Consider the following 13,202-nt stretch of genomic DNA (forward strand, 5'->3'; position numbering starts at 1 on the left):
CTAGTATTGCTGCATTTCTTACCACCTTGAGTACTGGTGCCCAGGACATAGGGCAAGAGGGTGAGGGCATGTAAGTCTCTTCCCTGTCTCCTGCAGGGTGAGCAAATCCTTGCAGGAGCAGCCTTGCAGACCTCCCTGCTGCCTTCTGCCAGGTGAAGCTGGGAGCTGCTGTGGGAGCTGCTGTTCCTTAGGAAATTCCCTGAGCTTCTGGCTGGGGTTGTGGGATTTTTGGCTCTGCTGCTGCTGTTCTTCTTGCCCAAGCTCATTTGGGGAGGAGATGGATTTGGAGGATGTCTCCTGCACCCACTGCATCTGCTTTAAAACCTGTTTTCTGGTTTCCAGGGTTTTCATACTGCTTGCCTTTTCCTTAGGAAGCCTGACAAGGGCTGAGCCTGATGTGGGGGCTTCCAGGTGTGTCTGCAAGTGCTGGTTTGAGGTGCCCACGGCTTCTGGTCTTCAACTGCCCTCACTTGTGAGAACGTTGCCCCTGACACTGTGGGACAGCATCTATCATGGTTCATGTCCCTTTGTGTCCCCCAAAAGAGTGGCTCCATATCCAGGACTCTTTCTCTAAAAGCAGCTGTGGGTAGCACCAACCCTGCTCTTCTGCCATGTGCAGGGCTCACCTGGGCTGTGAGTGTGTCCCACACCATGGGAGCCAGACCTGGCCAAAGCTCTCTGCAAGTCCCAAAGCTCCCCATGTTGCCCTCACACAGCCTGGAATGCTCTCCCCACTCTTCTACCAGAGCATGCCATTAAACTGACTGGCCATGTAGTTTTTTTCCATCCAGACACTGGAATTTTATGAATTTCAGGAGTTTTTTGATTAATTTCATGGATTTTCCTATCAGTCTGTGTTAGTCAGTGAGCTGACAGACCACTCATCGTGCACTGTGGACAGACAGAAGGGACAGGTTCAAAGGCTCCTTGGGATGGATGGGATCCTGCTCCACCCCCTGCTTTGTCTGTGGGACAGACCCTTTTTGGGGACTCCCTCTGGCCAGAGCCCCTCCTCGTGTGCCAGCCCATGTGGGCAGAGGCTCAGCTCCACAGGCTGCAGGGTCGGCTCCCCACCACACTTCAAGACACTCACAGGGGCTTCTCCGGCCTCCCACCTCCTTTGGTGATGGCCAGGAGGAACCCATCCCAACCCTCCCCACAACACAGGGCTCCGAGCTCGTCTGGTTTGAATTATATTTTTCAATAAGGTTTTGTGAAACACTGTATCAAACTTTGTACTAAAATACAGATATATTACAGCTACTGTATTCCTTTCTCCACTGATTTTCTTGGTTTGTTTTTCCAATTCATCTGGCAACAGCACTCTCAAGCTGGCAAGACCCGGGCGCTGCGAGTTCCTGTTGACCTGGGGGGCAGCTGTCAGAGGGACGTGGGCACCGCTGGGCTCATGGTGGCGGAGGGCACTGGCAGGAGCGCTGGCACGCACTCCATCCCGGGTGGCTTGGGCTCCCAGATGGTGTTTCGGCACAGCTCCATCCCCCACCGCCACCCGCAGGGCCTTAGGGCACCACTTACCTGCTCCAGCCCGCCCCTGGTGCGTGTGAGGCGCTGGGTCCCGCAGAGCCCTTCCTGCCGTCCCCCAGAGCCTCCACGCTGCGTGGCCCCATCCCAGGACCGCGGTCCCACTCTGCTCCCTGCTCCCACTCGCCTGCTCCCTGGCCTTGCTCAGTGTCTCGGTCCAGCCCTGCCAGGGCTCCGACAAGCCCCTGGCCCTGCCCTGGGCCCTGCAAGGAGCCCCAGCTGCTCGCACTGAGACACGGCCAGTGCCGAGGACTTTATTGCATTGCGAGGGCGGTGGTGACCCAAGCCCCTGTGGCCAGGGGAAGGCCGCACACACGCTGGCCTGGCCAGCAGAGCCACAGCCGGGCTGCAGCCACCCGTGCCGGTGTCGGCTCTCGGGTGCCGTGTGCGGGCCTCGGAGGCCGCCGGCGCTGCCCGGGGCAGCAGCCACGGGCTCCCCGCACGCCATCACCGCGGGCCGGCGAGGTACAGCCTGGAGGCCGGGTGGGTACAGGAGCGCTCGGGTACACCCGGCCGTGCCGTGCGGCAGGGAAAGCCTTGCTGTCACCAGTGGAGATAAAGCACCGTATGGGGATGGGGAGGGAAGGCGTTTGGCAACAGCCCGCGGCCGGCTCGGGGAGGGGTCTTGGCGGGAGGGTCCTCCTGTGCCCGCCCGGGGGTTTTGCATGTTCAGCTGCTCCCACTTACCAGGGCTTACATTCAACGGCGGCGCGAGTCGGGTGTCCCACGGCCGGCAGCAGCGAGGCCTCTGCGGTCCCCGTGCTGAGGGGAGCGAGCAGCAGCCTGCGGCCCCAGCCACGCACCAGGAAACACCGTGTCCTGGGCTGGACTCCCGGGGCGGGGGGAGAGGGGGCTCGAGTCACTTTACCCTGTTTAGAGAATATGAATTTACATGTAAAAGTAGGGGTTGGGCCCCATCTCGGCCACCGGGTCCCCTGGCTGTGGAGACAGGATCACGGAGCTGTACAAAATGGGAGTGGGGAGGGGTCCGGGACCCGGAGCAGCCGGCACGGGGCGTCACTGGGTGCGCGTTCGGGTGGGAGGCAGCAGGTCAGGAGTCCTGGGGATGTAGAAATCTGTTAAAAACTCCAAGACTGTTTTTTCCTTGAAACAAAACCGCAGCTGGATTCTGTTCTTGAACAAAGCGGGTTTGAGGCATCCTCCCCCGGCGGCGGCCCGCAGGCAGCGGTGGGTACGGAGCTGGCAGGGTGCGTGGGATGGCGGTGCCGGCGTGGACATGGAGGTGGCCATGGATGCGGCGGGCGGCTGGCGCATCCCTGGCACGGGCACCGGGGCCCGGAGGGCGGCGCGGGACGCGGTGTGGCCGCTGGCAGCAAATGAAGGGCAGGACAGGGAGGGAGCGCCCAGGCTGCCGGCCATGGGAAGAGGGTCCTGCTGCGGATGGTCGGCCTTATATCCTCTGCAGGGAAAGCACAGCAGGTTGGGGATGCACTTGGGCTGCTCTTACTGCACCATCGTGCTACTTGCATGTGCCAGGCATATGCCTGTCCCCATCCCTGCCACCCTGTCTCTGCTGCCTCCCTTCCCCATTGCCCCCAGCCCTGCTGCCTGCACAGCCAGGGTCCCCCATCCCATCCCATCCCATCCCATCCCATCCCATCCCATCCCATCCCATCCCATCCCATCCCATCCCATCCCATCCCATCCCATCCCACATCACGCAGACACCAAACACAGTCACACCCAGAGACACCACAGAGGGACAGGGGACAAGACAGTGACACTCATGGCTTACCGCAGTGCCAACAAAATCTGTGGAAACAGAAGAGAGAGAGGTCAGGCAGGGCAGAGGCTCAGCAGCTCCCTCCCACCCTGCCCAGCCTGGCTTGCCTTGTAGGTGCCAGTTAAGCCCACAGGACCCTTGCCAGGCTGCCAGAGGGGCCAATCCCCCCCCAGGCTGCTCCCACCCAGGATCCCCCCAGCAGCACGGTGCTGACCTTTGCTCTCTGTCTTGAGCTCCTCGTGCAGCAGGTCGTTCTGCCGGTTGCCGAGAACAAAGGCCAGGAAGGAGAGGATGAGGGCGTTGAGGATGCCGATGATGGCCAGGATGTAAGCCCAGCGTACAGAGCAGTCGCCCAGGGAGTACTTCCCTGTCTTCTCCCCACACATGTCCCGTATGGTCTCTGCATCCCAGCCATCGGGAAAGATCATGCAGCCCAGCACCAGGCAGAGCGCTGCAAGAGGGAGAGGAGGGGGAAGCATCAGAGACAATGGAGTGGCAGTGCTGGTGCTGAGCCCCCCAGTCGGTATGTGAGTGCAGCCCATGTCTGGCAGAGAGCCCACCTTGGCCCCACGACAGCCCAGCAATGTGGCAGGTGACAGCCACCACTACCTCAGGAGCCCCAGGGATTTTGGCTGTCCCAAACCTGGCCCACGCACAAATAGGGACTTCAGGCTCTTGGTTTCTACCAGCATCAGCCACAGGATCGGCGGCTGCCCACGGGCTTTCCTCACCACTACAAGCTCCCTGCACGTGGGCAGGAGCTACCGGTGCACTGTGGGCAGGGATGCTGCCTGTGGAGAGGACTGGCATCCCCAGGAGCCCCCACACCTGAGCCCCCCACACCTGCAAGCACCACTCCCAGAGGGGTCACCGTCCCAGCAGGCCTCCACCCAGCACACTCTGTGCTGAGCAAGGAGACATCAGGGAACACGGGGATGGAAATGCCAAGACAAAGCCTGTGACTATCAAGGTAAGGAAGTGACTTTTTCTGACTACAGCAAGTACAAAAGCTCCTCACCCCATATCAGCTGGAAAAGCTAAAAATAGTAATGATGTTGGTTGCAGCGCCCTGCAGGCACTTTTACCCTGAGTTAAGGAAGAAACAAGAGGTTTGTGCCCACACCAGTAAGAAGTTCTCCCTCCATCCCTTTCAGCAAACACCCTCAGGCAGGCAGCTGGCGGTCTGGCATGAGCTTTCTGGGTGCTGGCATGTGTTTTGCACTGCTTTCTATGGGAAGGGAAATCCCAGGAGGGAGGCAAATGCCTGCAGGGCATCACACTGCACCCAGGAAAGGACAGGGACGCTGGCACATAATGTCATGCAGCAGCTGCTGCCTGGTCTCTGACTCCTCCACACACATAAACCCCCTTGGTACAAGTGTCTGTGGACAGTGGCAAGCCCTGCATGCTGATTTACTGCAGTGCACAGCCCTGGTGCCACCCCAGCACCACACAGAGCCAAGCTGTGTGTCCAGAACATCATCACCAGGGACTCCCAGCCAAGCACAGCCTGTCTGGGACTGGGCCAACCCAAAACCATCCCTCTGAAGGAAACCCAGTCAGCACCAGCACCGTGCACTGCATGGGAAATGGTGAGGAGCAGCCTGGCCTGCTGCTGACCTGGGCACCTTGGAACAGGACGGCATTAATTCGGCTGAGGGCCTGAATTAAAGGGGATCAGGTGCAGCAAACCTGTGCCAGGGATTGTTCCTGTGAAAGCAGAGATGCTAAGAGGATTTTAGGATCCCCTGAGCTCCCAGTGCAGTGCAGCTGTGAAACAAGCTAAGGTGCTGTGTGACAATCCCCACCAAGGGGTGGGTTTACCCCCACAGCACTGCTCAGGCTGGCACAACCCAGCCTGGAAATGGGCACAGTTGTAAGAAATCTGCTGAAATCATAGAGGAAGAGGAAAGGACTACAGGTACACAGTGAGGCTGGGGTAAAGCACAGAAAGCAGCAGCTCCAGCTGCCTGGGTGGGCAGCACACCTCAGCAACAGCCACTCTGGGCTCAAAGGAGAACAGGGGCTGTGCCCAAGACAGTAGGCAATTATGAGTTTAAAAGTCAGGCACCAATTTTACCTACACCAGCAAGGGCTTGGGCAGGCTGCTCCCAGCCTTTGTGCACAGCCCTCAGCCAGTCCTTCACAGGAGCAGAACAGCAGCCCCTGGGTCTGTCCCTGGACTCTGCAGGCAGTGTCACATCCTCTGCATTCCTCAGCTATTATTCAGGGTAAAGGTGGGTCCAGCTGCCCAGGTAAAGCAGAAGCCTGCCAAGAGCTCATTGCTCTGAAAACAACACAGGTGAAAGGGTTTCCCAGGACATCTGCAGGTCCCAAACATGGCAGGACAGGCAGCAATGCCACGGCACTCATGGAGGACAGGAGAGAGAGGGTTTAAGGCAAAACTAGGGTGGCTCAAAAAGGTAAGGGAGACACTTGTGTGATGAATTGTCACAGCACAGTCACAGAGGACATGCAGTGATGGCCACTGCCAGGACACTGCCTGGCTCCAGCCTGAGTCTGCTTGTTCTGATCCCTCTCATCCCCATGTGCCTGCTCTGTACTGCACCAGGGCAAAGGGAGTCTGTGCCCTGTCCCACTGAGCAGTTGCAGGATCTCTGCCCATGCCCTCACAGTCCATTTGACAGAATTAAACAACAAATTTACCACTGGGCAGAGGTGTGTGCCCAAGTCACCCCACATACCCAAATGCCTCTGCCTGAGGGTGACTGGCCTCCTCCCAGAAACCCCTCACTGCTCTGCAGCTCCCTGGAAGTGGCTGTGCTGCTCAAGGCAGGTGCTCTCCTGCTGAAGAGCAGCTCCGTGCTCTCCTCTTCCCATCTGCCCCACGTGTCCCCAGCAGCAAGCTGAGTCCTCTGCTCTGTCACAAACAATTCCCTTTCCTGCACTCCCCAGGCTGCCCAGTGTCCTGGAAACACCTTCCCATGCCTGCAGCAAGGAGTGACTTTGAAAAGCAGAGCAGAAACAGGGAGGGGATCCTCACACAGTCCTTGGTGCCTCTCCAACAGGTCTGAGGGATGTGGGGTCAGGGCTCTTCCTGCCCATCCCTCTGGCACTGTTCTGCCAGCACCTACCTCCAAATGCCCCAAGCCCCCTTGCAGACCTGCAGGAAAACCTTGGGTTTTGTTTAAAATACCAAATTTCTATGCCTTGCAACCACAAGAAAAACACCAGGTGATGACTCCTCTGACGAGCCACTATTAAAGAGGAAAAAAGAACCCAACTCCTGTCCATTTTGCTTTTAATTCCTGTTCTTCTGAGCGTGTGGTGCCAGTCCTCACTGTCAGTGGCACCAAGAGTGGCTGGCTGGTCTGTCACACCCCATAGCTGCCATCCTGCCCCTGGGCCCTTTCCTGGAGTTTTTCTAATTGTAAAGACAATTTTGAGAGCAGGCATTTCAGTGATCAGTGGGACAGGGTGCATGCAGAGGGAGGAGATCCTGCTAGGGCTGGGGCTCTGACCCCATAAAGCTGGCATTTCTTGGCTTTACAGCTGGTTCATGGCTTCTCACTCCTCAGTGCTCCCTTGTCAAGGTCGACTAGCAACAACATGGGCATCTCAAGGGCTTTTGATATCCTCACAAAATAAATTAATCAAAGAGAATGCAATGTTATGACTCAGGCTGCAACACTGGAGCAAGATATGAGCAGAAAGAGGAGGCTCCTCCTGGCAGGACAACATCTCCTGGTACAAGGTGCATTTAGCTAATTTGGACTGTCTGAGTAACTCCCATGCTTGCTGAGTACCACTGCCCCTGTCCTGAGCAGCTGTGCCTGCAGGATTAAAATCTGTTTTTTTATATTACTTTTTCTGTCTAGTTTAGTGTGCAGGGGTGAATGAAAACTGGCTTTTACTGCTTCTGCTTGCCATGGGTGGAAGGAGCTCAGGACATGCCCTGCAGCTGAGATGTGACCTCCCCCAGAGCATCACACCACCACAGAACACACAAACGGGGAGATGTGAGGTAATGGGGGGAAACCAGCAATCACTGGGTCCAAAAAAAGCTTTTTAAACTGGCATGGGGACAGCACATCCAAAAACCCCAGGGAACAGGGGCTGGACTGTGTTGTTGGGGTCTAGAATGGCTGCTTCTCACCAGAAAACCTTCTGAGAGCTGAGCACCAAAAGGAAAGGGGACAAACACAGTCCCCCCTCCACCCCCTAAAAAATGAAATCCCTCAAAAATAAATCAGCACTTAAGGCAGCGTGCTCTGGACGGCGAGCACCGGCCATTTACACAGACACGAGCTCCCTTCCAGCGTTTTGCTCCACAGGCTGCTTTTGTGCCAAAAAATCAGCGGGATTCAGAATAGAGTTATGAGTTTGTATGAATCAGAACTGACAGTTGCTTTATCTGGAACAACAGTTGAGGGACGTAAGCTCCAGGACACGGGCTCAGCCCCTCCCCGCGCAGCCGAACACAGCGGGAGCCGCCACGGGAGGGCCGCGCAAACCCCGCGGGGCGGCCGCGGAGCACACGGCGGGTGCGGGGGTGGATGGGCCGCAGCCCCGCTCCTGTCCCCCTGCACCCCCGGAGCGGTACGGGAGGGAGAGGGGGATCTTCAGGAAAGCTTTTCTGGCGGTTCAGAAGGCAGTAATTCAGCAAATGCTGAGGGGTTTAGCAGTGTGGTTATTTTTGCTGCAAGGTCAGCAGGTGGAAGTGGTTCCCGTACAGGAATACGGGCAATATTCCTCCTTTTGACAGAGAAAGGGCCTGAGGATAAACTGCAGAGTCACAGGGTAGTTAAGGTTGGAAGGAACCTTTGGAGATCATTTAGTCCAACCCTCTTGCCAAGGGTGACCTAGAGCAGGTGATACAGGAACGTGTCCAGATGGGATGTGAATGACTCCAGAGACAGAGACCCCACAGCCTCCCTGGGCAGTCTCATGCTCAGCAGCTGTCCCACTGCACTCCAAGCTGGTTTGCAGCAGTGGGATCTGCCTCATATTTTTTCATCAAGAATTTCAATGAATGACTTTTATATCTGTGAAAACAGTATTTTGAAACTTCTAAGTCTCTCAAAGGGCTTGGATTCCAGCAAGTCCTCTGCTGGAGGACAGTCAGGAAGATGAGCCTGTCCTGATGTGGTTCAGCAGAGCCACTACATTGCTGCCAGAACCAGGGAGGGTTTTGGGGCTGTAGCACTCACCCAGGCCAGATCCTGCCTTCCCTTGGGGCTGAGGCCACACCACCACAGAGCCCCACCATGCTCAGCCCAGCAGCTGCCAACAATTCCCTCATTACTCCTCTCCATTGACATACCAAAATCATGCCCTGCAAGGGATCCCGCTGAGGCAGTGGCAAACACAGCTGAGGTGCAGAAGATGAAGCCCTGCTTAGGCACCTGCCTCTGCTCTCAGGCCTTGGAAGGGCCCATCCAAGAGGTGAGTGCAGCTCTGAAGGGAGTCCCCCAAAGCAGAAGAGAGCTCAGATGGATATGTATCGCCAAATTCTCCATCAGGAAAGGGGGGTGGACATGGCACAAGCAATGCCAAAATGCCACTGATAAGGAAAAAGCTCAGCCCTAAGGCCAAGAGCATGACCCAGGTGGGAAGGCACCCCGTATGTTGTGTATCCCTAGGGGAGGGAGTGTGAAGGTCTCATCACACTGACTGCTGGACCTGGAATGCAGGGAAACACCTTGAAATGTGGCCAGCCAATTCTTCCATGCAAGCAGGATGGTGTGCTCAGCTGGCTGCCTCTTTTGACCCTCAATGGACTCTAAGTACAAAACCAAAGACCCTCTGGAAGCAGCCCTGGGTACCAGTGAGGGTAATCATCCTGATGGAGGCACATGGATGCAGTGTCACACAGAACTGGCGGGGCTGTCAGAGGGGCATCACTGCTGGGCACCAGGACAACTTTGTTCAAAGCTTGGAGTTAACTCACAGGGTGAGTGTGTGTGTCTTATGCTACAGCAGAGTATTGGGGAATCAGAGGAAATGCTCAGACTCCTGGGTGGTCTGGTGGTGGTGTATTCCTCTGCTCTGATTTCTTACAGACAAATCCCAAGGGGGGCCAGCCTCACAGCCCATTTCTCTTCAAGCCTCATCCCATGGAACTCTCTGAAGGTGCTCCTCTGTAATTTGGAGTACTGGGGTGGCATCAGGTGCTGTCAGTCATACAGTTGTTGACATGCTCATGTGAAGGGCCCATCTCTGGTTTTATAACAGAAGGATTTAGCAAAATCTCCAGTTTTGCGTTACTGGGATTTTGAACAGGGCAGATGGCCACATTTCAATTTGCGATAAAGCAGAGTCTTTCCTCTTAATTAGATCCAGTTTCCTCCTAGGGGGGCAGTGGCTTTTGAGCTGGAGCTTTTTGTCAAGCTCTAATTAAACCCTGCCTTGATTGTTGTCCACTAATTAGACATCGATGATTTTAAGTTTGTTGGTTTTTTGATTTTTTTTGAAAGAGATCCTGAATTCCTCATCCTCCTCCCCCACATCCCTGCACTTGGTTTTTCTCCTCTGAAGAGCCCATCCATGCCCACAATCAGCAGCCCTTTACTCTGCACCAGCCATCCCACAGGGATGGGGTGGGGACACCTCTGCTCCATCTCTCTGCCCATCACCTGCCTCACCTGGCTTTCACCAGTGAGCCCAAGAGACTTTGGGCCCCACAGTTGCTTCTGCTGGGGTAGTGCAAGTCCTTCTTCAGCTAAACCCTCACTGAGGCAGGAGGAATTTCCGTTCCTTCTCTGCTCCTACAAACTCTCTGCTCTGACAGCATCTTCCAATCTCCCAGCCAGGTGAATCTCTGAAGTTTGCCACCATGGTGTGCCAGAGCCTGTATCAGGCTATGTCCCTGCAGTAAATGTGGCCTATGGCACTCTCTCCATAGGTCATGGCAGCTCCTTCTCCATGCTCAGGGTAACACATCCACCTGTGGCTGCCTCAGACATTCCCAGGGAAGTTCTGCCTGACCCCTGGCAGACAAGCCTCCCTTGCTGGGACACACCACACCCCACCTCTGCATCCAGGCCCTCTCTGACAGGAACATCAGCCTGTCCTGTAGGACAGCAGCTCTCTCAGGCTGTCCTGTCTCGGGGTAGGGTGGAGGGCCAGTCTGTTAATGATGCCTTGGACTTTCCCCAGCAGAGAAGCCATGGAGCCATGCTGCTCTGGGAGAGCTGCAAGCCAACCTGGGCTGGCTGGGGCCAGAAGAGGCAGCCCATGGCCCCACTGAGCTGAGCACTCAGGGCTCTCACAAGTGCCATTGTCAGCACTCCACGTGTAATTACAAGGTGCAAAGTGTGACAAGGACAAGCCCCAAGGCAAGGTGAAGGGAACCCAGAGGTGACAACAGCAAAGTGCTGTCATGGCCACCCAAACCTGAGCCAGGACAGGACAGGAGGCACTGGGGAGCAGACCCAGGGCTGCCTCCGGGGCAGTGCCCTCTGCCACACAGCTCCCTGTGCAGCAGCAGCAGCTGGGCACTCCACGCCACTTGATTAAGCTGCCGACAATCGGTAGGATTTGGGCTCTGAGCTTGCTTTAAACTGATAAATCTTCAGGATGGGGAAAATTAAAGATGAGGGAATTTCCTGATAAGCCAAGGCAGCTCCAGCTCTGGCTGTGGTCCTGATCTGGGTGAGGGGAGGTCAGGCTCTCCAGCCCAAGCCAGCTGTGAGGGAAAGAGCTGGGCTAGCTGGAAGCTCCTCACACAGAGGGGCTGCATCCTTCCACATCAAGGACTGGGGCCCTTCTCACAGAGGGGATGAATGGGGTCCTTCCATTAGGAATAAGGGGCACTGTAGGTCCTTCCAGTGGAAGCTCTAGGTCTATTCACACTTAGTATGCAGTGGAGAGTAAGAGTTTGTCCACACCTGGTAAAACTGTGCAGGGAGGGAAGTGAAGGGTCTTGCTACCAAGGGAAGTTCAACATCATTCTTAAGGATCTTTCTCCCAAAAGGACAGACCCTGTGTGAGGACACCTTGGAAGTCTGTGCATAAGGGGATACTTGGGATCCCTTTCAATACAGGCATCAGGTCCCCTTCTGGGGAAAGGTCTGGGTTATTGACAGTGCCACTTTGAGGAGTGAGTCTGTGACGGTCTTGGGGTACATCTACAGTGGGGTTTCATTTGTGGAGGGACCTAAGGAGGATCTATACACAGGGTTACTTTTGGTGGGGGTTAATTACTGGGCTTGAGTGGTCATGTCTGGGGAGACATCAAGGGAAATGTATGGTGTACCTCTGGGAAGCACTGGAGAGAGCTGGGAGAGGCCTGTCCTCACAGCCCTTTCATGATGCAGGAGAGAGGGGCCCTGGGTACAACACGTCTGTAAGGGGGAGCTGAAGGGTGCTTTTACAGGGATGGGGGATCCATGCATGGGCTTCTTCCCGTAGTGGGGTCCCTTTAGGAGTTGAGTGTTCCCCTAAAGTGAGAATCTCTCGGGGACACCCCACATCTCTGGGCATGACGGGAGGCTAGTCCCTGATGTGGGCTGTGCTGGGGTGTCTGAATCACCAGGGATTCAGGGGGCTGATCTAGTGTGTCCTAGGCCATGTTGTAGGGTGTCCCAATGCTGGTCCTTGATGGGGTGTACTGAAGTGCCCCAAGGTGAGTCCCTAACCCAGGATGTCCTGAGGGTCCAGACTGTTCAGTCTGTCCAGGTGTCCCAGGGTCGGTGCCTGTTCTGTGGTCACCTGAGGTGGGTCCCTGATCCAGCTCTCTGGCTGTGTCCCAGGGAGCTTATGTTTCCCTGGGGTCAGACTTTGCCTGGGGAATCCCAGGCTCCAGTGCCCCGAGCAGGTGCGACCATTCCTGGTGCCAGTGCCTGGTCTGGATGTCCCAGGAAGCTCCAGAGTGTCCTGAGGACATTTCTTGGCTGAGAAGACCCATGGCCCTACAACGCTTGTACCTGTCCAGCTTCCTTGAGTGACCTCAAAGTTCCCTGTGGCCAACCTCTGCCTGGGGAGACCCAGGAGCCAGTGCCTAGAGCCAGCACCTGTTTGTGGTGCTCTGCCAGTGCCAGTGCCCGGCCTGCTTGTCCCAGGAAGGCCTGGGACGTCCTGGGGCCAGCTCCTGGCTGGGATTCCCTATGGATACACAGTACACAGGAATACACCACCAGCAGCCCAGCTTTCCAGAGTAGCCCTTGTGTTCCTTGTGGCCAGGAGATACCAGGGAGCCCTCGGTGCCAGTGTCCCAAACGGGTGCCCATTCCTGCCCATCTGTCAGCACTAGCACCAGCCTGGGTGTCCCAAGAAACTGTGGGGCTGGCTCCTGGATCCACGGCCCTGCAGTGCTTGGACTCAGCCCAGCTTCCTTGAGCAACCTTGCTGCTCCCCGTAGCGAGGGACCCCACTCCCGCTGCCGGGGGTTCCCCGGGTGCCGCACGCTCAGCGCTGCCCATTCTCCCCACCCGTCCCCGCCGCCAGGCCCGGGGCAGGCCGGTGTTCCCGGTGCCGGTGTTCCCGGTGCCGGTGTGTACCTGCCAGCAGCTGCATCCAGGCGCAGATCTTGTAGACGGTGGCGGTGTTGCAGAAGAAGAACAGGGCGAAGCAGGTGATGCAGCCCAGCGTCAGCACCATGGAGAGCAGCACGAAGAACGCGGCCGCCTGGAAGGCGCCCGAGGGGATGGTGCTGAAGTCGGTGAAGGAGCCGCGGCACGACAGCTCCCGGCCCGCCAGCCCGCTGCCCACGCAGTAGTGGAACAGCCCGAAGTACCCGGGCTTGGGCGTGTTAACGCTGTCGCCCACCCAGTAGGGCTGGATGAAGACCACCACGTTGATGATGGCGAAGCAGATGGTGAAGATGGCCCAGAGCACGCCGATGGCGCGCGAGTTCCGCACGTAGTTGTCATGGTACAGCTTGGAGGCTTCCTGCGAGGGCAGCATCCTGCCGGCCGCCGCTGCCGGAGGGCGGGTGGGGCCGGGGCGGCGGGGA

The 13,202-nt window shown here is 57.0% G+C and overlaps 1 protein-coding gene across 1 annotated transcript; it reads right to left on the reverse strand.

Moving 5' to 3' along the window:
• Window positions 1-1,180: 1,180 nt before the first annotated feature.
• LHFPL4 (LHFPL tetraspan subfamily member 4) lies at window positions 1,181-13,202 on the reverse strand. The gene is made up of 4 exons (XM_063164826.1): window positions 12,748-13,202; window positions 3,501-3,737; window positions 3,299-3,315; window positions 1,181-2,962 (listed from the first exon to the last, which is right to left on the reverse strand). The coding sequence occupies exons 1-4, from the start codon at window positions 13,151-13,153 to the stop codon at window positions 2,954-2,956; spliced, it is 669 nt and encodes a 222-aa protein (XP_063020896.1). The 5' UTR covers window positions 13,154-13,202; the 3' UTR covers window positions 1,181-2,953.

Source organism: Melospiza melodia, chromosome 10 (assembly GCF_035770615.1).
Source record: "Melospiza melodia melodia isolate bMelMel2 chromosome 10, bMelMel2.pri, whole genome shotgun sequence".
In the NCBI taxonomy this organism is placed as follows: domain Eukaryota; kingdom Metazoa; phylum Chordata; class Aves; order Passeriformes; family Passerellidae; genus Melospiza; species Melospiza melodia.

Excerpts from the sequence above, each read along its gene's own strand:
- LHFPL4 (XM_063164826.1), bottom strand. The coding sequence starts at position 13,153 with ATGCTGCCCTCGCAGGAAGCCTCCAAGCTGTACCATGACAACTACGTG. Across the intron at positions 3,738-12,747 it reads CTGGATGCAGCTGCTGGCAG|CGCTCTGCCTGGTGCTGGGC; the intron begins GTACACACCGGC and ends TCCCTCTTGCAG.